This window comes from Megachile rotundata, chromosome 16 (genome assembly GCF_050947335.1).
Source record: "Megachile rotundata isolate GNS110a chromosome 16, iyMegRotu1, whole genome shotgun sequence".
Lineage (NCBI taxonomy): Eukaryota > Metazoa > Arthropoda > Insecta > Hymenoptera > Megachilidae > Megachile > Megachile rotundata.
Genome location: NC_134998.1, coordinates 8,010,045 through 8,034,636, shown reverse-complemented (window position 1 = coordinate 8,034,636; position 24,592 = coordinate 8,010,045). Strand labels below are relative to the sequence as shown.

At 38.2% G+C, this 24,592-nt stretch overlaps 1 protein-coding gene across 4 annotated transcripts; it reads right to left on the bottom strand.

Moving 5' to 3' along the window:
* Nucleotides 1-1,470: 1,470 nt before the first annotated feature.
* LOC100875184 (neprilysin-1) lies at nt 1,471-24,232 on the bottom strand. 4 transcript variants are annotated; one of them, XM_012283914.2, is made up of 14 exons: nt 24,102-24,232; nt 18,140-18,312; nt 16,598-17,174; nt 14,219-14,447; nt 9,650-9,688; nt 7,576-7,821; nt 6,074-6,282; nt 5,622-5,801; nt 5,116-5,544; nt 3,803-3,985; nt 3,527-3,689; nt 2,839-3,155; nt 2,501-2,769; nt 1,471-1,753 (listed from the first exon to the last, which is right to left on the bottom strand). In XM_012283914.2, the coding sequence occupies exons 3-14, from the start codon at nt 16,697-16,699 to the stop codon at nt 1,750-1,752; spliced, it is 2,370 nt and encodes a 789-aa protein (XP_012139304.2). In that variant the 5' UTR covers nt 16,700-17,174; nt 18,140-18,312; nt 24,102-24,232; the 3' UTR covers nt 1,471-1,749. The 4 variants fall into 4 exon arrangements, with proteins under 4 accessions (XP_012139304.2, XP_076397020.1, XP_076397022.1 ...); XM_076540905.1 differs by having other exon boundaries at nt 16,598-17,169; XM_076540907.1 differs by lacking the exon at nt 24,102-24,232 and adding an exon at nt 21,789-21,806.
* Nucleotides 24,233-24,592: the final 360 nt, after the last annotated feature.

Here is a 24,592-nt window from a genome sequence, read left to right as displayed (position 1 = left end):
CAGCGCGTGGGTGTCTCAGCGCGTGAGGATCACCGCGCGTGGAGGTCTCAGCGCATGGAGATCTCAGCGCGTGGAGATCCCAGCGCGTGGAGATCCCAGCGCGTGGAGATCTCAGCGCGTGAAGATCCTAGCGCGTGGGGAACTCAGCGCGTAGGGATCTCGGCGCATATGGATCTCAGCGCGTGGGTATCTCAGGGCGTGGGAATCTTAGCGCGTAGAGATATCAGTACATAAGGATCTCATTCGCCATTATGGGGCCATATAACGAGAACCTACTGTATTTCAATATTTTCTTCATAAATTTGATTCTTGAACAAATAATTAAGTTATCACCCTCCCAAAAAGAAAATAATAAAATATTGAGAAGATATTTCCCATAAAAAAATTGTTGACAAAATGAATAAAATTGAAGTTTACAGATCTCCTAGTTCGCTGTTTTAAAAATAATAAAAGAAACTGAAACACCCGTTGCATGTACATAGACCGGAAGACTACTGGTAGCCATCTTGTTAATTAATTGAGACGACTTCGTCGACTGATGTTCTTTCTCTTCTTTCTTTTCTCTCACTGAAACACGCGACAATTAACATCGCAATTACTTTTTATTTTCTTTGTCCAATTAACTCCGAGCTTCCTTTTAATTATGCAAATTAATTTATTCTTCTCGCGATTTTGTTAATGTTAAAATAGATTCTATGATATTCGAATGTAATTCGAGTACAGTAACATCATAGTTTAGTTTTTCTTTCGTTTGCATCCAATATACAGATTGTATTTTTTAATTGTTATTAGTTGTTTAATTGAGAAAAATTCGATTATACGCCGATACGTATCGGTTGGTACTGTTACTATTATTTAAGCGTTAGTTACGATCCACGGTGGAACGATTATTCATTTTCTTTTCTGCTGCAATTTTTTATGTTGTACATAACGTTGTATAAACATTTGTGTAAATGCGTGTAGCCAGTAAGGTAAAGTGATATATTACGCAAAGTGAGAGAAAGAGAAAAAGGGAGAGCCCTTCTGTCTGTTGTATATTATTTTTATTTCCACCTTTTTTACATGAAAACAAAAATGCGAGATCGGTTTTGACCGTGCTATGTATGGATGATATGTTCCAATATAGAATAAATCTTTCAACAAATACTTCATTGTTCGCAACTTTTTTATACCCTTCCATCTTATTAAAAAACTACTACATCACCAATTTATTAGAAAAACGTTCTGTTACTCGATCATTCACGTTAAACATCCCAACACGCAATATCGCGTGAACTTCTACAAAATGTCCGGTCACGCGATATCGCGTGGAAGATCACCTCTACAAAATGTCCGATCACGCGATATCGCGTGGAAGATCACCTCTACAATAACATCCGATCACGCGACATCGCGTGTGAAGTCGCCGCCCTTCGAACGTCCCGGCACACAGCGAACGTCCTAACAAAAGAGGAAGGAAGAAACCACAAATTTTCATCGAAAAATTTATTAGACTCGTCCACGACGAGCTGAAGCACACAGAAACGATTATGCATACGATTAAAATCTTGTATATACAACATGTAACTTTTACACGCACACGCACACTGATACAACTCTTTTAAACTCCGCGTTCCCAGTCGCTGGAACCACACCACGATGTACCACGAGGAAATGAAACGAGTCTTTGGTGGCGTCATCATGGTTAACAACGAACACGAGCTGAACTAATTTGCCTAGTATGACACGATGCTTTCATACTCTTCGGTATTACCTGCAACATCAATTGTGCTTATTCAGAAATTTGTCAAAATTAATATTAGGATACAAGTTCAAGTCAACAGGAAGCTAACATCGAATTGAAGGAGGTTAGGTTAAATAGTCAACTACCATCAGTTAGGCTAAAGGAAGGGGTAAGTCAGTTAGGCTGAAGGAGGTTAGGCTAAATAGCCAACTACCATCAGTTAGGCTGAAGGAGGTTAGGCTAAATAGTCAGCTACCATCAGCTAGGCTAAAGGAAGGGGTAAATCGGTTAGGCTGAAGGAGGTTAGGCTAAATAGTCAACTACCATCAGTTAGGCTAAAGGAAGGGGTTAATCAGTTAGGCTGAAGGAGGTTAAGCTAAATAGTCAACTACCATCAGCTAGGCTAAAGGAAGGCGTTAGTCAGTTAGGCTGAAGGAGGTTAGGCTAAGTAGTCAACTACCATCAGCTAGGCTAAAGGAAGGTGTTAGTCAGTTAGGCTGAAGGAGGTTAGGCTAAGTAGTCAACTACCATCAGCTAGGCTAAAGGAAGGAGTAAATCAGTTGGGCTGAAGGAGGTTAGGCTAATAGTCAACTACCATCAGTTAGGCTAAAAGAATCGGTAAACCAGTTAGGCTGAAGGAGGTTAGGCTAAATAGTCAACTACCATCAGCTAGGCTAAAGGGAGAGGTTAATCAGTTAGGCTGAAGGAGGTTAGGCTAATAGTCAACTACCATCAGTAATGACCCAGGAACGTTATGTCTCAAACGGGAGGACTCACCACACACTGCACTTGTGCGTAGGGTTCATGGGCGAGCCCGGGGGGCAGTCAAACGCCCTGGCGAAGTCCTCGCTGTTGGACAAGGGTCCCAGGACCCGTATAGGACCCGGAGAGTGCACGCTGCTTCGTATCTTCGTCAGTGCGTCCTCCGGTCTCATCGAACCGCACCAGATCTGAGCATAGTTCAGGAAGAACAGCTGATCGTGAGTTAGGTTCACGCCGGGCAGTAGTGGCTCCTCCCCGTGTATGGACACCCACTTCTTGTACGCCTTGAATATAACACTGTCGTTAGTACGTCGATTTAGGTACTTAGCATAATCGAGTGATTAATACGTCACCCTAAAGGATTGTTTGAGTCCTCCGTTATCGGCGATGTTCTCCCCCTGCGTCATCCTGCCGTTGATGTGCAAATTGACTTCTTGCAACGTGTATCTGGAGTATTGATCCACGATGCACTGAGCCCTTTGCCTGAAAGCCCTTACCGTGGCATCGTTCCACCATTGCATCATGTTGCCGTCTTTGTCGAACTGGCGGCCTTTGTCGTCGAAGCCGTGGGTGATCTCGTGACCTATCACTACACCGATGCCGCCGTAGTTCAGGGATTTGGGGAAGTGCTGGGAGTAGAAAAGCGGTTGGAGAATGCCGGCTGGGAAAACTATAACAAAATTTGTATGAACCATAATTAAAATTCACAAAATACTCTTCATAATTCATAGAAGGCATAAGAGGACCATTTAACATAAAGCCCTAACAGCCTAAGTCAAGATTTCTCTAGGTTTACTTAGATCAGTCTTAGATTTCACCTAAATGCTAAAATTCTAAGCGGACCTCTTCCCATTTATAATTTGCAAGAGTCTACGTTGCATCTTAAATTCGAAGTCCTTATAGGTACCCATAGCAACCTAAGAGCAAACTATTGAGACATCGTGAATTTCACAAGAGCAACGAGCTCTAATGGCATAGCATAAATATTTAAATGTGCAAATCAGACCTCATCGGAATGGTAGATACAGGCATCCAACTTACCGATGTCGTTCGTATTGGGATTGTAGAAGGCGTTCACAACAGCCGGCTCCGTGGACCATTTGTTCTTATCAACTGGCTTCCGCAGTTTCTGTAGATTATGATAAGCGTCGTATTTCAGCACGGCTAACACGTTCTCCAGGAAATGGTCCTCAGTTATATTCAACTGTACAGTTAAAAGGAAGACACTAGTTAAGAATATGATTTGTGAACATCAAGACATGATACATTATAGAAAATGTTGAAGAATAACAATTTAAGTGTGATCAAGTTATGTACCACTACGTATTCCTTTGACAGTTCCACGGGGTCCTTCAAAAACTCGGGATACCCAATTCTCTCGTTCATGGAGTCAGCTTTGCTTTTAGCGACCGCTCTAGTCTCGTCGTCCATCCAGTGATTTTCCGCTAATAATTCGTTAAATGCTTCGCGTATGGTGCGGATCATCTCTAGTGCTGTTTCCTGAAATGGAAACAAGAGTGAGTGGAATGTATCGTCCGTAGTAATATGGTGTGACGTTGTACGACATGTAGGGATTTGATGAATAGTAGCTGACCGCGTAAGGATTCAATGCGCAGGTGTATAGTGCGTAGGAATAGAGTGCATGGAGATATAATGCGTAGTGATGCAGCGCAGAGAGATCCAACACATCGACACACAACGCGTACGGGTCTCAGCGCGTGGGGATACAACGCGTAGTGACGCAGCGCGTAGGGATCTCGGCGCGTGGGGATCTCGGCGCATAGGGATCTCAGCGCGTGGGGATCTCAGGGCGTGGGAATCTTAGCGCGTAAAGATATCAGCACGTGAGGATCTCAGCGCGTGGGGATCTCGGCGCGTTGGGGTCTCAGCGCGTGGAGGTCTCAGCGCGTGGGGAACTCGGCGCGTGGGGAACTCAACGCGTAGGGATCTTGACGCGTTGGGGTCTCAGCGCGTGGAGGTCTCAGCGCGTGGGGAACTCGGCGCGTGGGGGTCTCAACGCGTGGAGATCCCAGCGCGTGGGGAACTCAGCGCGTGGAGATCTCAGCGCGTAGGGATCTCGACGCATAGGGATCTCAGCGCGTGGGGATCTCGGCGCGTGGGGGTCTCAACGCGTGAAGATCCCAACGCGTGGGGAACTCAGCGCGTGGAGATCTCAGCGTGTGGGGATCTCAGCGCGTAGAGATATCAGCACGTGAGGATCCCAGCGCGTGGGGGTCTCAGCGCGTGGAGATCTCAGCGCAGGGTGTCCCAACGTGTGGGGATCTCAACGCGTAAAAATTCGGCGCATAGGTACCCCTGCGCATAGGGACCCAGCGCATAGAAATCCAACGTATAAATATCTCTACGCGTAAAAATGTGGGGCGTAGAGATCTCAGCGCGTAGAAAGTCGATGCGTAGGAATTTTAGCGTGTAGAAATCCAACACATGGAAAATCAATGCAAAGACATTTAGAGCCTCACCAGTGCCCTAACGAACCATTACACAACCGCTATCCTAATACCTAAAATTCCTTATACAACTGGCTATATAACAAGAGTCCACTATAAACTTCCAGTCCCATCATTTCTAACTTCCCTCAATTTACCAACGAAGTCCCTCCACTAATTTACCTTGCTATCATGATTGAAGTTATCTCGAATAAAAAGTGCGCCCACAGCCATCCCCAGCTTCTTATTGGTCCAATCAACGCACTGCGACCACCTGTTCCTCTCGCTCAATATCCCCAGCAGTATTTTGCGAAACTCGACCCGTTTCTGCTGGTATTCGTCTATCATATGCGGCATGATCGACATGACTAGTCTCCAGAGTATATAATTATGCAGTGTCCGACGGTTCGTTCTTTGCACAATGCGGCCCATTTGAACGAAATACGGCATGGCGTACGCGACGATCGGTTCTTCGTCGGTGATTGGAGCGCTGATGAACTCTTGAAGGTACTCAATCCACTTCAGTTGCGGGATCTCTCGCTGCAACTCGCGCAGCGTCAACTTTCTGTAAATGGCGGAGGTGTCGTGCCTGTCTGCCTCGGGCATGGATGCCTGGAGTTGTAATGAACTTGTGAAGTTTAATCTGAAATTACTCGAGATGTCAACAGTCGTCTTAATTAAATTCTTACGTTGGCTAATTGCTTTTCGAGAACTATCACGCGCTCGAACTCCACGGCTGCGGTTTGGGGATTAGCTCCGAGGAGTACGGCTACGTTCGTCATGTAACGGTGATACGCCTTCAGTTCGGACTCGCTGTTCTTCTTCAGGTAGTAGTCCCTACTAGGTAACGCCAGTTGCATTTGATCCAACTACAAAAAAATTGAACACTGTACTTTTTCCTTCTTTGTGTAAACGAAGTATCAATTAATTGTTCAATGATAACAATTTTAAATCTCTTCTTTGGACGTATATTAAAAGTAGGACATTTCTTTGCGGTTTTTAGGGAAAGCATTTCTGAATACTAAATTACTAAGATTACTAAGTATTTTACATGACGGTTTACAGCGACTCAGCCTGTATAATTATTCGCATCTTTATATTATGCAGTCGTCGACCAAGGGGCCTTACTTTGCCGGCGCACCTGGAGGATGTTGGCCGAGGAGTTCTTGTCATCAGGACCGACCCATTGTTCTAGTAGCACTCCCTCGTTGTATTCGCCACGAAGTCGACCCAGAAGTACCTCCACGGAATACGGTGGTGGTTTCCAGGATGGTCCTACCACCACTGGCCAACCACCAAGATATTCCAGTGTCTTTTTCAGCGGGAGATCGCCGATTTCCCTGATACGAGCTGTGCAGATAAGAAATTGGGATATTTTATGAGGAACCAACTGTATAGTTATATAGGAGCGATGAAACGTTGTCAATGTTGTAATCTACTTAGGGGTTTTATGGTGAACTCTCAATATATTGCTATGAACGGGACTGTAGAAAAATGTCATTGGCGCGTGGGGAGAATTAGTGCGTGGGTATCTCTGCGCATAGGGATATCAACACGTAGGGATGTCAGCGCGTGGAGATATCAGCGCGTGGGGATATCAGCGCGTGAGAATCTCAGCGCGTGGGGGTCTCAGCGCGTGAAGATCTCAGCGCGTAGAGATATCAGCGCGTGGGGATATCAGCGCGTGAGAATTTCAGCGCGTGAGAATTTCAGCGCGTGGGGGTCTCAGCGCGTGAAGATCTCAGCGCGTAGAGATATCAGCGCGTGGGGATATCAGCACGTGAGGATCTCAGCGCGCAGAGATATCAGCGCGTAGAGATATCAGCGCGTGGAGATATCAGCGCGTGGAGATATCAGCGCGTGAGGATCTCAACGCGTGGGGGTCTCAGCGCGTGAGGATCTCAGCGCGTGGGGGTCTCAGCACGCAGAGATATCAGCGCGTGAGGATGTCAGCGCGTAGAGATATTAGCGCGTGGGGATATCAGCGCGTGAGGATCTCAGCGCGTGGAGATATCAGCGCGTGGGGGTCTCAGCGCGCAGAGATATCAGCGCGTGAATATCTCAGCGCGTAGAGATATCAGCGCGTGGGGATATCAGCGCGTGAGGATCTCAGCGCGTGGGGATATCAGCGCGTGAGGATCTCAGCGCGTGGGGATATCAGCGCGTAGAGATTTCAGCGCGTGGGGATCTCAGCGCGTGGAGATCTTAGCGCGTGGGGATACAACGTATAGTGATGCAGCATGTAGAGATCCAACGCGCCGTCACACAGCGCATAGTGGTCTCAGCGCACAAGGATCTCAACGTTTAATAGTCTCAGCGCGCAGGGATCTCAACTCTTAATAGTCTCAGCGCACAGGGATCTCAACGCATAGGTATCTCAGCGCTTATTGTTCTCAACGTATAGGGATCTCAGCTTATAGTTCGCAACGCTTGTAATCTCAGCATGTAGCACTCAACACGCCAACGTACATCTCATATTCAACATAACCCTTCTATACCAATGTAGTAAAGCGTTAATTTGCGTATGATGATTTATATGGATAGGACCTCGTTTAATCAGCAATATAAAAAGAGTCCACCATAACTATCTTGATTCAAACGGGAATTAGAAATGATTTCAGGAAGAATTTTCGGTGTACCCACGGATGTCCATGCAAGATTTGTAGAACATCTTCGCCTTCAGGGTGGCGTTGTTGTCTTGGTCGTTCGGTGGCTCCTCTAGTACCCTCTTCAGGATCACCTGCAGTTGGTCTGCCAAGACTTCGAAGGTGCTGATCGAGCTACGGTCTTCTGGTATAACGTGGAGACGATTCCAAGTGCCACAGGCGTATTGGAAGAAATTGACGCAAGGTGCTGCTGTTCGATCCATCGCTGATAAGAGACTGGCGGCTGAAATTTAATTATGTGGATGTTTATTTTCTTTTTTTATGTGAAATAGCATGTGTCTCTGTGTCTATGTCTCTGTCTCTGTGTCTCTATCTCTGTGTGTCTGTCTCTGTGTCTCTGCCTCTGTGTCTCTGTCTCTGTGTCCCTGTCTCTGTGTCTCTGTCTCTGTGTCTCTGTCTCTGTCTCTGTCTCTGTCTCTGTCTCTGTCTCTGTCTCTGTCTCTGTCTCTGTCTCTGTCTCTGTCTCTGTGTCTCTGTCTCTATGTCTCTGTCTCTGTGTCTCTGTCTCTGTGTCTCTGTCTCTGTGTTTCTGTCTCTGTGTCTCTGTCTCTGTCTCCATGTCTCCGTTTCTCTGTCTCTGTGTCTCTGTCTCTGTCTCTGTGTCTCTGTCTCCTGACTCTGTGTCTCTGTCTCTGTGTTTTTACATATTTTATCTATCTAACTTATAGATTCCATACCTAAAAATTTCATTCAGCACAGTAGTTATTATTTTTAATCTTATTATTACAACCGTGCAACTAGTATGATTGATAGAAGACTAATTTTATTTTAACATTCAATTTCCTAGCGTTATTAAATTTTTAATGAAACAATCAATTTTCCAAGAGAAATATTTAATAATTGTTTTCTTTGTGTAACGTCAGAATTTCCCAACCTTACTCCTGTACAAGGGTATTGACAAACATGTTGAGATTAAATTGTGAAGCTGATATTGACACAAGCACATAAAATTGCGCTATCACAGGCAGGAAATTGAATTTCAGTTTCAGTGAAGGGAAAGGACAAACTCGACAACATAAACAGTGAAAAAATATACGGGGAAAGCGTCGAGGCATCGAAGGTCTGCAGACGTGAAATAATTTGCAATATTCGTGATTTCAAAATATTTTGCAACTTAATATTTGGAGACATTTTAGAAAACATAGGAATGAATTTTTTTTTTTATTAAAATATGTAATGTAACAGGGTAATTTGATTGGTTCGAGCTATCAACCCTTCGATATATCACTTAATTACTCCAGAGTTAATATCACCATTTAATCGAGTGAAAATACTTTAACGAAGCTCGTTGCGGTTTCCCAATTAATTTGATATTCGATAAATTGTCCCTGGCACTAATAACATCACTTTGAAACTTCCAGAGATTTTCTTGTATGCTTTCTATATTTTTTCTAAGGATTATGATTTTGATGATCTATGCTCTTCATGATTTTTCTTAAAATATTTATTGTGCATTTTGTTATTTTAACTCTTTGCTGATACAAACTGAATTTACAAATTGTGAAACTAGGAAAAATTTAAAAAAAAAAAATCTGAAATATAGAAATTTGGAAAAATTAAGAATTAAAAAGTGGAAGTCTAAGAAAAAACAAAATGTGAAATTTGAAAAATTTATTAAACGTAAATGTATAACTTTTAAAAAGGTAAAATATGAAATCTGAAGAATTTTAATTCAATTATTCACGACAATGAATATATTCCCCAAAGATAAATTTTCAAACAATGAAATAAAGTTACACGTTTGACCGCGTTTGCAGCGATTAAACCGCAGCGCACGCTGCAGCTCGAGTCAGGGAATTTGTGGAGGAACGAAAATCGAGTTGCAGTCAGCTGGCTGCTCGGTCAACAGGCAATTCCCTGGGGAACAGTTAATCTGATTAACGAGTGTGCATGCGTATTTGTGTGTGGCACGCGACGAGGGACATTGCAATTCTCCTCGACCACCAATCACATTTGATCCGATTCTGTTTCCGGATATTTGCCTCTGCTATTTCAATCTCCATTTTTAATACTTCGCAATAAAATCCAATAAATAACAACTTTAATATTACCTGTTCTGACGCACTCCTCTGTCATGCAAACGTTTGGATCTGAAAAAAGTATTTTATCTCATCATCATGTATATCGTCGCGTTTTAAAAATTTTTAGAACTCGCTCAAAAGTGTTGTTGAAACAGTATGTCAGAAAAATAACGGAACTTCTTAAATACAAAGTTATTTTGCCAGAATGAATTTTTTTATACAAAATACATTCGCATCAATATATCACTAGGCTCACACAACGATAATATAGATTTTTTTATGTCGTTTTGTGGAATCAAACACCCTAGTCACAGCTTCTTGGACTTCTCTTTCTACGAAGAGATTACGGCGCGTGGTATTGCAACGCGGGAAATTACGGTGCGTGGAATTACGACGCGTAGAATCAATAACGAGTGGAACTAAGACGCGTGGAATTACAACGCGTGGAACTACAAAGCGTGGGATTACGACGCATGGAATTGCGATGCATGAAGTTAATAACGCGTGGAATTACAATACGTAGAATTATGGTGCGTGGAATTACAGCGCGTAGAAGTATGACGCGTAGTATTACAGCGCGAGGAATTACGGCGCATGAAATTACGACGCATGGAATTAATAACGCGTTGAATAACGACGCGTGGAAATACGACGCGTGGAATTAATAGCGTGTGGAATTACGACGCGAGGAATTACGACACATGGAATTGCGACGCGTGGAATTAATAACGCGTGGAATTACGACGCGTGGAATTAATAACGCGTGAAATTACGGCGCGTAGAAGTACGGCGCGTGGTATTACGGCGCGTGGAATTAATAACGCGTGGAATTACGACGCGTGGAATTAATAACGCGTGGAATTACGACGCGTGGAATTAATAACGCGTGGAATTACAACGCGTGGAATTAATAACGCGTGGAATTACGACGCGTGGAATTAATAACGCGTGGAATTACGACGCGTGGGACTACGACGCGAGGAATTACGACACATGGAATTGCGACGCGTGGAATTAATAAAACATGGAATTACAACGCGTGGAATTACGACGCGTAGAATTATGATGCGTGAAATTACGGCGCGTAGAAGTACGGCGCGTGGTATTACGACGCGTGGAATTAATAACGCGTGGAATTACGACGCGTGGAATTAATAACGCGTGAAATTACGGCGCGTAGAAGTACGGCGCGTGGTATTACGGTGCGTGGAATTAATAACGCGTGGAATTACGACGCGTGGAATTAATAACGCGTGGAATCACGACGCGTGGAATTAATAACGCGTGGAATTACGACGCGTGGGACTACGACGCGAGGAATTACGACGCATAGAATTGCGACGCGTGGAATTACTAACGCATGGAATTACAACGCGTGGAATTACAACGCGTAGAATTATGGTGCGTGGAATTCCAGCGTGTAAAAGTACGGCGCGTGGTATTACAGCGCGAGGAATTACGGCGCATGGAATTACGACTCGTGGAATTACGACACATGAAAAATAAAAATAATAATAAGAATAATAATAATCAATTTTAATAATGATTCTTGTGTTTTGTAAGGGAGGTAAACTATTTTCAGATAACACATTTTAATAGATTTCGCTACTTTTTCTCAAATTTAAAAAGTTCCGTTACTTTTTCGACATACTGTGTATAAAATACAGCTTTACACGTACGCGTGAAAGATGCATGTCTCAATTACACGCCTTTATTACTTCTGCCTTCAAAACATCCGGCACAAGCGTCGCAAAAAAGTGTTCGAAATGTTCGAACATATACGCCATTATCGAGACACAATGACTCCTTTGGATCGTTTGATGGTTTGCAGACCTGTGTTAATTAAAAACCCTCTTTGAACAGGCTGCGGTAAAAACTTGCGCACTTAAAACACAGACCTACATACGGTTTCAATTTCTCTTCACGAACAATGCGTGCTTTCAGACTGTTTATTGTTAACTTGTTCAAACAGGGGGACTTTAACACTTGCAAAATTTATGTCATGGCGTTCTACTAAATATTTTGTGTACTTAACCTCAAAATAATGGTACCATGTTAATTTGAACTGAAGCCTCTTCTGTAAACATTGTTATATTCATTATGTTTAATCTGATTAAAAACTGAATTAGTACAATGACAACACGTGAATATTTATGTCATGGCGTTCTACTAAACATTTTGTGTACTTAACCTCAAAATAATGGTACCATGTTAATTTAAACCGAAGCCTCTTCTGTAAACATTGTTATATTTATTATGTTTAATCTGATTAAAAACTGAATTAGTACAATGACAGCACGTGAATATTTATGTCATGGCATTCTACTAAATATTTTGTGTACTTAACCTCAAAATAATGGTGCCAAGTTAATTTGAACCGAAGCCTCTTCTGTAAACATTGTTATATTCATTATGTTTAATCTGATTAAAAACTGAATTAGTACAAAGACAGCACGTGAATATTTATGTCATGGCGTTCTACTAAATATTTTGTGTACTTAACCTCAAAATAATGCACCAAGTTAATTTGAACTCAAACCCCTTCTGTAAATATTGTTATATTTAGTATGTTTAGTCTGATTAAAAACTGAATTAGCGCAACACGAAAATTTCGAAATTTTGATGGATCGTTCATGGACGTCAGTGGAACGATTAATACCATGATGGGCGGTTATGAGGTAACGTCGACCTTTTCGAGCAGTGGAACTTGATAGCCTCGACTCCTTTCGACTTGATTGATCATTTTGACTTTCTATTTTCAATATTTTTCTCCCTTGCGCAACCATACTAAGTTGTCAAATTTCTAAGCCCGAACAAACTGAAAAGCACCTTGACAAAATTAACATCTTGAATATTTTCAGTATGCACTTTCAGAGATATAAAAAAATATTCTCGAAAGATAACAAAATTCCTCGTAAGAATTTTAAATAAATAGAGCAGGTCCCCGGCGATTTGCAAAGAAAGATAAATGAAATTTACGGAAACACGTGAACTGCGAAATGAAACTTTAATGGCTTGTAACCAAGATTAAACCGCAGGAAAGAATGATATTCCCTGGAGCAATTTCACGGGACGAGCTGTTTTCTGCAACTTTCTTCGCGGTGTCCTGTAAAGTTGTAATTAAACTCTGTACCTCGCCGGAAATGGAAGATGGAGGCGGACGAAAGCGGGCCAAACTTTACGCTAAAAGTTCCCGGGGTTTTCTGTTCTGTTTCGCTCAACATCGAGGGCCAATATCCTCTCCATTAACATTCTCGAAATTTCTCTGTTAATTAGAATTGCATCGAACACAATCGTCGCTGGAGCGTTTGCTTCATTTGAATTTCGCGCGCAAAATTACTAGATGCATCATCATGGGACCCATATTGTCTCATAGTCCTTGCACTTAGATTTCGTCTTTGCGAATTTGGAAATACAAAAATTCTCAAATTTAGATTTGCAGGTCTACAAACCTTCAAACTCCAAATTACAAATTGATTAATTTTCGAAACGATGGAATCGTCAACGTAGAAATTTTGTTTAGATCTGAAGCATAGAGTAAACGAGAGGCGACACTCCTTTGATCTCTCGAAAACGCTACTTTTCCTACGAAGAGATTATGGCGCGTGGTATTGCAGCGCGGGGAATTACGGTGCGTGGGAATTAATGACGCGTGGAACTATGACGCGTGGAATTATAACGCGTGGAACTACGATGCGTGGAATTAGGACGCATGGAATTACGACGCGAGGGAATTACAACACGTGGAATTACGACGCGTAAAATTATGGTGCGTGGAACTATGACGCGTGGAATTATAACGCGTGGAACTACGACGCGTGGAATTACGACGCATGGAATTACAACACGTGGAATTACAACGCGTAGAATTATGGTGCGTAGAATTACAGCGCGTAGAAGTATGGCGCGTGGTATTACAGCGCGAGGAATTACGGCACATGGAATTACGACGCGTGGAATTAATAACGTGTGGAACTACAACGCGTGGAATTACGACGCATGGAATTACGACGCGTGGAATTAATAACGCGTGGAAGTACAACGTGTGGAACTACAACCCGTGGGACTTCGACGCGTGGAATTACGACGGGTGGAATTACGACGCGTAGAATTATGGTGCGTGGGATTACAAAGCGTAGAAGTACAGCGCGTGGTATTACAGCGCGAGGAATTACGACGCGTGGAATTAATAACGTGTGGAATTAATAACGTGTGAAACTACAACGCGTGGGACTACGACGCGTGGAATTACGACGCATGGAATTACGACGCGTGAAATTAATAATGAGTGGAATTACGACGCGTGAAATTAATAATGAGTGGAATTACGACGCGTGGAATTGCGACGCGCAGACTCTTCATCTAAAGCTTGACTCTATTTGGGATTAAAAATTAGTTCTATTTGAGACTAAAGACTCCATTCGATTTGAAGCTAGTTTCCTAGTCCAATTGCAGCCATAATCCGCTCAGCGTAATGGCGGTCTAACACCTAGGCTTTACACTAGCCACATTGTAGCATGCTTAAGCCCCTCATCGTCGGGCGTTTAATTAATTAGATTACGCGAGTTAACCGTATCGTTCGGCATTGATTCGACTTACGTAGTTCCTGCACGCATTCGCGGCTCGCGTTCAACGCCAACAACAGAAGAATGAAGAGACAAGTGGCGAGAAGAGTGACAGCCAGAACACCGAGCAATTGATGCCTGCTAGCTGGTTCTCTTCGTCTACGGCTGATGGACATGGTCCGTGCCATTCCACCACTCGGCCTTCGACTGTTCTCCGCTTGCTGGAGAACTGTTGTTGTGCTTCCATGAGGACCATATGTAACCTTACATCGAAATGTTTATTACGTTGTTATGTTCAGATTCCAACTTTTTAGGGATACATTTATATTTTATAAAATTCGCATTTGGCAGCAAAGAGTTTATTGGGTTTATTGGGATTAGGTTAGGTTAGAGTGGTTTAAGGTTATATTATTTTGGGCTGTGTTAATATTAGAATAGATTAGGTGAGGTTAGAATGGGTTAAGGTTATATTATTCTGGGCTATGTTAATATTAGAGTAGATTAGGTAAGGTTAGAATGGGTTAAGGTTATATTATTCTGGGTTCTGTTAAAATTAGACTGGATTAGGTAAGGTTAGGATAGATTAAGGTTATGTTATTCTAGGTTACGTTAAAATTAGACTAGAATAAGTAAGGTTAGGATGGATTAAGGTTACATTATTCCAAGCTACGTTAAAATTAGACTAGATTAGGTAGGGTTAGGACAGATTAAGGTTATGTTATTCTAGGTTATGTTAAAATTAGACTAGAATAGGTAAGGTTAGGATGGATTAAGGTTAAATTATTCCAATCTACGTTAAAATTAGACTAGATTAGTTAAGGTTAGGATAGATTAAGGTTATTTTATTCTAGGTTATGTTAAAATTAGACTAGAATAGGTAAGGTTAAGATGGATTAAGGTTAAATTATTCCAATCTACGTTAAAATTAGACTAGATTAGTTAAGGTTAGGACAGATTAAGGTTATGTTGTTCTAGGTTACGTTAAAATTAGATTAGAATAGGTTAGGTTAGGATAGATTAAGGTTATGTTATTCCAAGCTACGTTAAAATTAAACTAGATTAGTTAAGGTTAGGATAGATTAAGGTTATGTTATTTTAGGCTACGTTAAATTTAGACTAGATTGGGTAAGGTTAGGATGGATTGAGGTTTTATTATTTTAGGCTACGTTAAAATTAGACTAGATTGGATAAGGTTAGGTTAGATCAAGGTTATATTATTCTAGGCTAAGTTAAAATTGAACTAGAGTGGATGAGGTTAGGATAGATTAAGGTTATATTATTCTATGCTATATTAGAATTAAACTACATTGCATGAAGTTAGAATTAGTTTAAATTTAGTTAGGTTCACTCAAGATTATATTATGTCAAGTTAGGTTAAATTCAGATCAGATTAGGTTATGTTAAAACTACACCAGAAACTGAATTACAGTTAGGTCGACTTAATTTAAGTTTAGTTTGGCTCAGTGAGGATTGTACTAGTTCATATTAAGTTCATTCAAATTGAGGATACATTATGCTAAGTTATCTTAAGATTAGACTAAATTAGGTCAGGTTAGAACTAGTTTAAGTTCAGTTAGGTTAACTCAAAATTATACTAAGTCAAGTTAGGTTAAGTCAAATTGAAATTACATTAAGTCATATTAAACCTAAATTAGAAGTAGTTGAATTAAAGTTAGGTTGGGTAAAGTTAAGTCAAGTTAGATTCAGTCAAATTGAAATTACATTAAGTCATATTAAACCTAGATCAGAAGTAGTTGAATTAAAGTTAGGTTGGGTAAAGTTAAGTCAAGTTAGATTCAGTCAAATTGAAATTACATTAAGTCGTATTAAACCTAGATCAGAAGTAGTTGAATTAAAGTTAGGTTGGGTAAAGTTAAGTCAAGTTAGATTAAGTTAAATTGAAATTACATTAAGTCGTATTAAACCTAGATCAGAAGTAGTTGAATTAAAGTTAGGTTGGGTAAAGTTAAGTCAAGTTAGATTAAGTCAAATTGAAATTACATTAAGTCGTATTAAACCTAAATCAGAAATAGCTGAATTACAGTTAAGTTAGGCAAAGTTAAATTGAATTCGGTTCACTCAGCATTATACTAGCTCAACTTAGATTAAGTCAAATTCATATTAAATCAAGTTACATTAAAACTAGACCAGAAGCAGTTGCACTAAAGTCAGGTTAGGTCTACTCAAATTGCGTTCACTTGAGGTTAGTCCGAAGAAGATCAAAATGACATAGATGAAGTTAGAATTACTCATACAAAGTTTGCCAATTTCATTCATTTCATTTGTACATCAAACTACTCAGCATCACCCAAGTCATCCATCATACTCAAAACAATATATACACGCACAAAATCTTGAATGAAATGTTACTATAATTATCTTTCCAAGATCCCACATAATAATACCGCCTTACTTGAAGAGTATTAGCAGCAGGTGTCTCCTGGCCGGCCACACCGGTGATCTCGTTCTGTTCGGTGATGACACTAAGGTAGCCGTTGTTGCCTTCCGCCTTCATCCTCGATCCTCGACAACGTCCTTTGATCAGAAACTGGAGCACACAAGTCCGAATTTCAACCCGGCAACTGTGTCAACGACCGGTGTAACGTTGACATCGCGATCAGTCTTGGATACTCGATCGATCAAGGGACCTCTTCAGGGATTAACTCTTGATCCACCTTCCAGCCTCAAACTCGCCACTCGCAAGTTAAAATACAAAAGCAACGCGGTCACTGGGGACGGACTTCAAGCACGTTGTTGACGCAGAGTTCACAGACAGAATGTTGAGGACAGAGGTCGCGTTCAGGCAGCTTTTCAGTTCCGAAAGGATCTGTGACCGCCGTGCTACTGACGAGTACTACGGACACCTCGCAGTCTCGCACCACCCGGAGGTGTCCCTGTCCCCTCCACTTGCGCTCCTCACCCCTCGCAACCCTCGATTTTGTTTACAACGCGAATCCACCCGACGGAGGACTCTCGGTGCGGCTTCTTTTCTACGGCATATGCTCGGTTTTTACAGCTGATCTTTCAAGTTTGAATAACTTACGAATTTAATACTAGGACTACCGACATTAAAGAAGAATGAAAAATAAATACTAAAGCATCAAGTAACATATAGAACTAGTTTTTATCTTAACAAAATGTGACAGACATTTCCATAAAATCACAATAATAAAATTAGAAATCTGAAATCAGTCATTTTGACTGGTTGGTAGTTCTAGTATTAAAATGACTACTTAATATGTTATATATATTTGATGTTATATATGTTTAAATTCAGTTGTATATTATATATATTTGATGTGAATAGCAATGGATAAAATTATGAGGGAGAACAATTTTTCATATTTGAACAATTAAATATGTTATATATATTTGATGTCATATATGTTTAAATTCAGTTGTATATATTATATACATTTGATATGAATTGCAATGGATAAAATTATGAGAATGAACAATTTTTTATATTTGAACAATTAAATATGTTATATATATTTGATGTTATATATGTTTAAATTCAATTGTATATATTATATATATTTGATATGTATTGCAATGGATAAAATTATGAGAATGAACAATTTTTTATATTTGAACAATAAAATATGTTATATATATTTGATGTCATATATGTTTAAATTCAGTTGTATATATTATATATATTTGATATGTATTGCAATGAATAAAATTATGAGAATGAACAATTTTTTATATTTGAACAATTAAATATGTTATATATATTTGATGTTATATATGTTTAAATTCAATTGTATATATTATATATATTTGATATGAATTGCAATGGAAATTATGAGAATGAATGTTTAATCTTGACAATGTTTGATGAGAAATTTTAATATTTACGTTATGTGATTTGTTTAATCAATTTTGAAAGTTAGGAAAATTTACATAACCTCAAATCGGCGTATCTCGAGTGTTAATAGATACGGTTTACCTGGGGTGACACGGTTCGTTGATCAGAAGGTTGCGTGCATCGACATCATCGTTCGCTTGCTCCACAAATTCACCCTCCTCTACGTTCCAGCCCCCCTCTCTCGCTGTATCCCGGGTCATTTTCTACATGCCAAATCTCTCTGATATGGCCGATATCTGCCTCTAGAAAATATACTGCAGAGAAAACAGCAAATAAATTCAGAACTTTTGCTTTTGAATATTATTTATTTCAATATTTATATTTCCAAATAATACTTCTGTCTCTGTTAAATCAGTGTCTTAAAAAAGTTCTGTAAGTTTCTTATTTTATTATACTTGCTATAATTTTCATACGTGTGCACAATTTTTGAATCGCCCTGTAGTTAAGTGAATTTTTGAAGAATTTTTATTTAAGTTTAATAAATTGTTTAAAGATTGAACTGCGTTTTGATAAGAAATGTATTGTATATAACTTTGAAGTGACAATTCAATCAAATTGTCGTATAATTTTTATAGGCGTCCACAACTTTTGAATCGCCTTATAGTTGATTTTTCAAAGAATTTTTATTTAAGTTTAATAAATTGTTTAAAGATTGAGCTTCGTTTTGATAAGAAATGTATTGTATATAACTTTGCAGTGACAATTCAATCAAATTGTATAATTTTTATAGGCGTCCACAACTTTTGAATCGCCCTATAGTTGATTTTTCAAAGAATTTTTATTTAAGTTTAATAAATTGTTTAAAGATTGAGCTTCGTTTTGATAAGAAATGTATTGTATATAATTTTGAAGTAACAATTCAATCAAATTGTCGTATAATTTTTATACCCATCCACAACTTTTGAGTCACCCTGTAGTTAAGTGATATTTTTAAAGAAGTTTCATTTAATTTTAATAAATTGTGTAAAGATTGAAGTTCTTTTTGATAAGAAGCTTGTATACAGGTGATTGTTGCTATAGACAAGTAATTTATAGTTGATGGTAAAACGTCCCCTGCGTAGTCTAAGCATCGATCGATTATCTCGGTTCCTCTATTAATATCTTTAGCTTATATCAATTTACGTGATATCGAGTATGCTTATTTTAATAGCGCCCATGAGATTCCATGCAATTTGTCAGCCTTAAGTCATGCAATAAATCATGCTATAGCACTGTGTTATAATACAAATATCAATTATGTTATCCTTTGAACTAAAATTGATGGAGTCCTCAAACTTAAATTTTAGGAAAATTGAAATAATTTCTGGCGTAACCTAACCTAACAAGAGAAAAAAAACACAATTTATCTATGAATTTCATTATTGTTCATGGACTTAAATTCTAGCGTAAACTAACCTAACATGAGAAAAAATAACATAAATTGTCTATGAATTTCATTATTGTTTAAGGACTTAAATTGTATTCGTTGACAATTAATTTTGAACTCAAAGTATATAATTAGCATAAGTTATAATAAAAAGTACATAATCTAACATAACCTAACCTAACATGAGAGGAAATACAACTTGTTTATGAATTTCATTATTGTTCATGGACTTAAATTGTATTCGTTGACAATTAATTTTGAACTCAAAGTATATAATTAGCATAAGTTATAATAAAAAATACATAATCTAACATAACCTAACCTAACATGACAGGAAACACAACTTGTCTATGAATTTCATTATTGTTCATGGACTTAAATTGTATTCGTTGACAATTAATTTTGAACTCAAAGTACTGTAACCATATTACTATTACAAAATTGATCTAACCTAACCTAACATAACTGAGAATATCTTTGCTATAATTGATTTTCTAAAATAACGAAAAAGTGTTCAATTAAAAATACAGTAACAAATTTGTCAATAATATTGATTCTCTTATTTGTTACAGTACTAAAAATTTTCTTATCGCATTACTATTACAAAAGCCTTGATTTAACCTAACCTAACCTAACTGAGAATATCTCTGCTATAATTAATTTACTAAAGTAATGCAAGAACGTGTTTAATTAAAAATTCAGTAATAAGTGAACAATATTGACTCTTATTTATTAAAGTACTAAAAATCCCCTTATCACATTATTACTACAAAAAACCTTGATCTAACCTAACCAAACCTAACTGAGAATATCTCTGCCTGCTATAATTAATTTACTAAAGTAATGCAAGAACGTGTTCAATTAAAAATTCAGTAATAATTTAACAATATTGACTCTTATTTATTAAAGTACTAAAAATCGCCTTATCACATTATTACTACAAAAAACCTTGATCTAACCTAACCTACCCTAGAATATCTTTGCTATAATTGATTTTCTAAAGTAACGAAAGAAAATGTTAAATTAATACAGTAATTTTGTTGACAATATAGACGCTCTTGTTTATTAATCTAACAGGGTTGTTGTGCAAGGGTTGAAACGAGAGGGGTTTGAGGCCACTTGTTTACCTGTAGTGCATGCAACAAGCGGTTGATCAGACATACCACGTTATTGAGGATTATTTGCAATATACTCTGCAGTGACAAAATAAAGGGGTGGTGCATACAGAAATCGAAATAGGGTGAGTAATTAAAGAATTAAAAATTAGATTCTCTACCATAATTTAAACTTAGGCTAAATACCAACTAAAAAAAAAAATTTAGTATCAGAAAAATCTCCTTTTTATTAAAAAAATATTACTACTTAAATAACGCTTGAATAATTTTTGAAATTCTTCAAAATAAAATAATTTTTGAAAATAAAAGATGTGAGAGAAATAAAAGAAGTTTAGGTGAAAATCATTTCTGTTGCAAATTAAACAAAAAATTAGTGCCAATGAGTTGTTATATAAAATTCAAAATAGCCAACATTTAAAATATTAAAAAAAATGAAATATTTAAAACCAAATTTATTTATTACCTTTTCAGTTATCTCCAAATTCAAAAGCATTAGTACTAAAAATTCACCACTCATCGAACGACCACCCTTCATCCCCCTTATTGTTTACACTGTATTGTCCTGCAAATTGTTGTTTAAACAAGCACCACTAAAATTTACCGACTGTTTATACAACCAATATACGAAACTTGAAAAATCTCGTAAATTTTACAATTTTACATCTTTTTATAATAAATAAAATATTAAACCATCCACACACAAACTATGTGACATTTTAACGACCATGCAAATTGTCATAAATTATTTTTATTCAGTTTATATCAATATCTTGTGTTCTCATGTGAAGGCAAAATTTTGCGTTCCGATGGGAAAAGTGGATTAAAAAAACGCGAACACGGACGACGGTCAATGCTGGACTGGCGAGGAAATTTCGGCGCGGCTGCGCCCCTCGCGCCAACTCCACGCGACAGCGCACTTTTTCCCTCTTTTTTTTATTTCCACTTTTTTCGAACGCTCCGAAAACTTTCCTCTCGAGGTGACCGAAATTTTTGATCGTTGATGGAACTGTTTAGAGAGCTCGCGCTAATTGGGGGTGTGTAACTTTATGGTATTTGCGCGCTTTACATTCCTAATTAGCGACTCGTTAATGACCATGAGTGAACTTTTATAGTCCGATAATTTTGGTAATTTGAAAACTTTCCACCCTTGACGATTATCTCGAATTTAAAATATTGACAAGAATTTTCAATTTTGAAAAATTGGAATTTTGAGAAATTGAAATTTTTTTATGAAGAATTTTGATCTTACGATTGTTGTTTGTATTGCTCCTCCGTTAATCGTTACTTTTGATTGCTGTTGCTACTGCGGTTGTGACTGCGTTTTACGAAGTTGTTACTGCTACAAGTCGATATCAGGCATGCGCCGTAATTATGAATTCTCGTCATTATCTTAATCTTGAAAAATCACGCAATTTAGCAATCTCTTAATCATTACCACTGGACTAAACACTGAACTTGATTCAACTTAAAAAAGGTTGAAAATATTCGCCAACAAGTTAATAATCTAAATTTAATTTAAATAATCTTAATTTAAAAATTTAATAACTTTTAATAATCTGACCATTAGTTATCAAATTTTACTGTAATGCGATATAATGCGTGGAATACGAGATACTGCCATATAACGCGAGGGTACCGAGGGTATAACGTATCATAGCGTGTAATTATAACGCGTGGAAATACGACGCGAGGTCATAGAGCGTTAATCCAATACAAGGTAATATAACTCGTGGCAATATACCGGGTGGTACAATTCGATCTCCAAGCTTCAACTCCCCAAGTGCATCGCAAAACGTGAAACAAATTATTATGCATAGAAACAAATAGTTTTGAAATAGCATTAATTGCGAATCAGGTTAATCGTACTAAGAAACAGCAGCAGATGCCGGTAATGTATGCAAAACGGCGTGTTGCATACGGTGAAACGCGAGTGCAGAGTCGAGACGTTTTCTTAAATGGTGTAACAAATTTGCAAGCCGTCTCTGAATTATTGAACAGGCGTGACGCAACCGTGGGACGCGAATCGAATTCATTATGATGCACAAAAGGCGGCCGAACGAAGGTATTAAAATGCAAACAGAGAGAGAGAAGAGTAGTATACACGCGAACGATGTGGGTGACACAATAACGATAATCATCGGCTATATAATTATCGTCCTTGTCATTCACTGCTCGTACGCTCGAAGATGCAATTGAAATTGTTTTGAAAGCGAAACTGCGAATGCATCGTTAAATTTCACTCGCGGTCACAATGAAGCATTTCTTTTTTGAACACCCTGTATATGCATCTTAAGAATGCATATTTTAAATGCACTTTGGCTTTAAATGAAAGTTTGAGAAGGTTAGGTTCATTTAGATGGGGTCTGGTTTGGTTATAATCAGGTTAGATTATTTTACGTCAAGTTTAGTTATAGTCAGGTTAGGTTATAGTCAAGTTAGGTTATTTTAGTTCAGGTTTGGTTATAGTCAAATTAGGTTATAATCAGGTTAGGTTATTTTAAATCAAGTTTGATTATAGTCAGATTATGTTATGATCAAGTTAGGTTATATTACATCAAGTTTGGTTATAGTAAGATTAGGTTGTAATCGGGTTAGGTTATTTTACATCAAGTTTGATTATAGTCAGATTATGTTATAATCAAGTTAGATTATATTACATCAGGTTTGGTTGTAGTCAGATTAGGTTGTAATCGGGTTAGGTTATTTTACATTAAGTTTGGTTATGATCAGATTAAGTTATGATCAGGTTAGGTTACTTTAAATCAAGTTTGGTTATAGTCAGATTAGGTTGTAATCGGGTTAGGTTATTTTAAATCAAGTTTGGTTATAGTCAGATTAAGTTATGATCAGGTTAGGTTACTTTAAATCAAGTTTGGTTATAGTCAGATTAGGTTGTAATCAGGTTAGGTTATTTTAAATCAAGTTTGGTTATAGTCAGATTATGTTATAATCAAGTTAGGTTATATTACATTAGGTTTGGTTATAGTCAGATTAGGTTATAGACAAGTTAGGTTATTTGAGTTCAGGTTTGGTTATAGTCAAATTAGGTTATAATCAGGTTAGGTTATTTTAAATCAAGTTTGGTTATAGTCAGATTATGTTACAATCGTATTAGGTTTGCTTACAGTCAGTTTAAGTATAGCAACATCATGACAGAATGTTGAGGCTGGCTTAATAACCTACGACTATAATTAGATAGTCGTTTAATTTGTCGTATCAGCAAATTCCTTAGAGATTAGTTTCTAAAATTATTTACTCAATTCAGTATTTTATAGGCATACATAGTTTAGTCTTTGCTCGTCTCAGGACTGATAACTTATCTGTTTATTGTATACATGTTCAAGTGCTATTTTAAAAAAATAATAATCATTAATTGGAGAAGGAAAAGCCTTGAGATAGTTGACTAATTATAAGCGATATCAGAGCAATTAGCTGACAGTTACTGTAAATAGTTTCCCATGAGGGTAACGTTTTAGGTGAAAGAACTTAAGGTAACAAATTATAAATACATTGTTTATAATTGTTTACATATTTTATTTAAAATATTTTTATTGTTACTCACTTTTTTGTTCTTCATTTATCGTTACTATCTTCCTTGCACAAGTTTCTATAGTTTTATATGTACTTTAATGTCCTTACAACGATCCGTATATTAAGAACATTCAAAATTCCCGCGCTATCTGGTCCTTATACTCCAACCCTACACTAGAAACTGTACTGAACCCCACAAAATTCAAAACTAATCAGTCACGAGTATACTACAGAACATTGTTATGCTCTGAAACAAGAAATATTAAAAGATAATACTTAAATCTACCAAATATTCGTCCATCAACATAAGCAATTTTAAAATTCCCGCGCTTAGTCCTTGCAACGCTCTCCCATCTAGTTATTCTCTCCCAGTCTCACCCAACTGCGCTGCTCCTGTTCCCGGCACCTCCAAATCCCGGGAATAACAAAATTAAACCACTTGTAAAATGAAATCGCTTGTAAAATGTATTATTATAACAGAAACATTCCGATGCAATTCCACGATTGATTTCTGCAACCTGC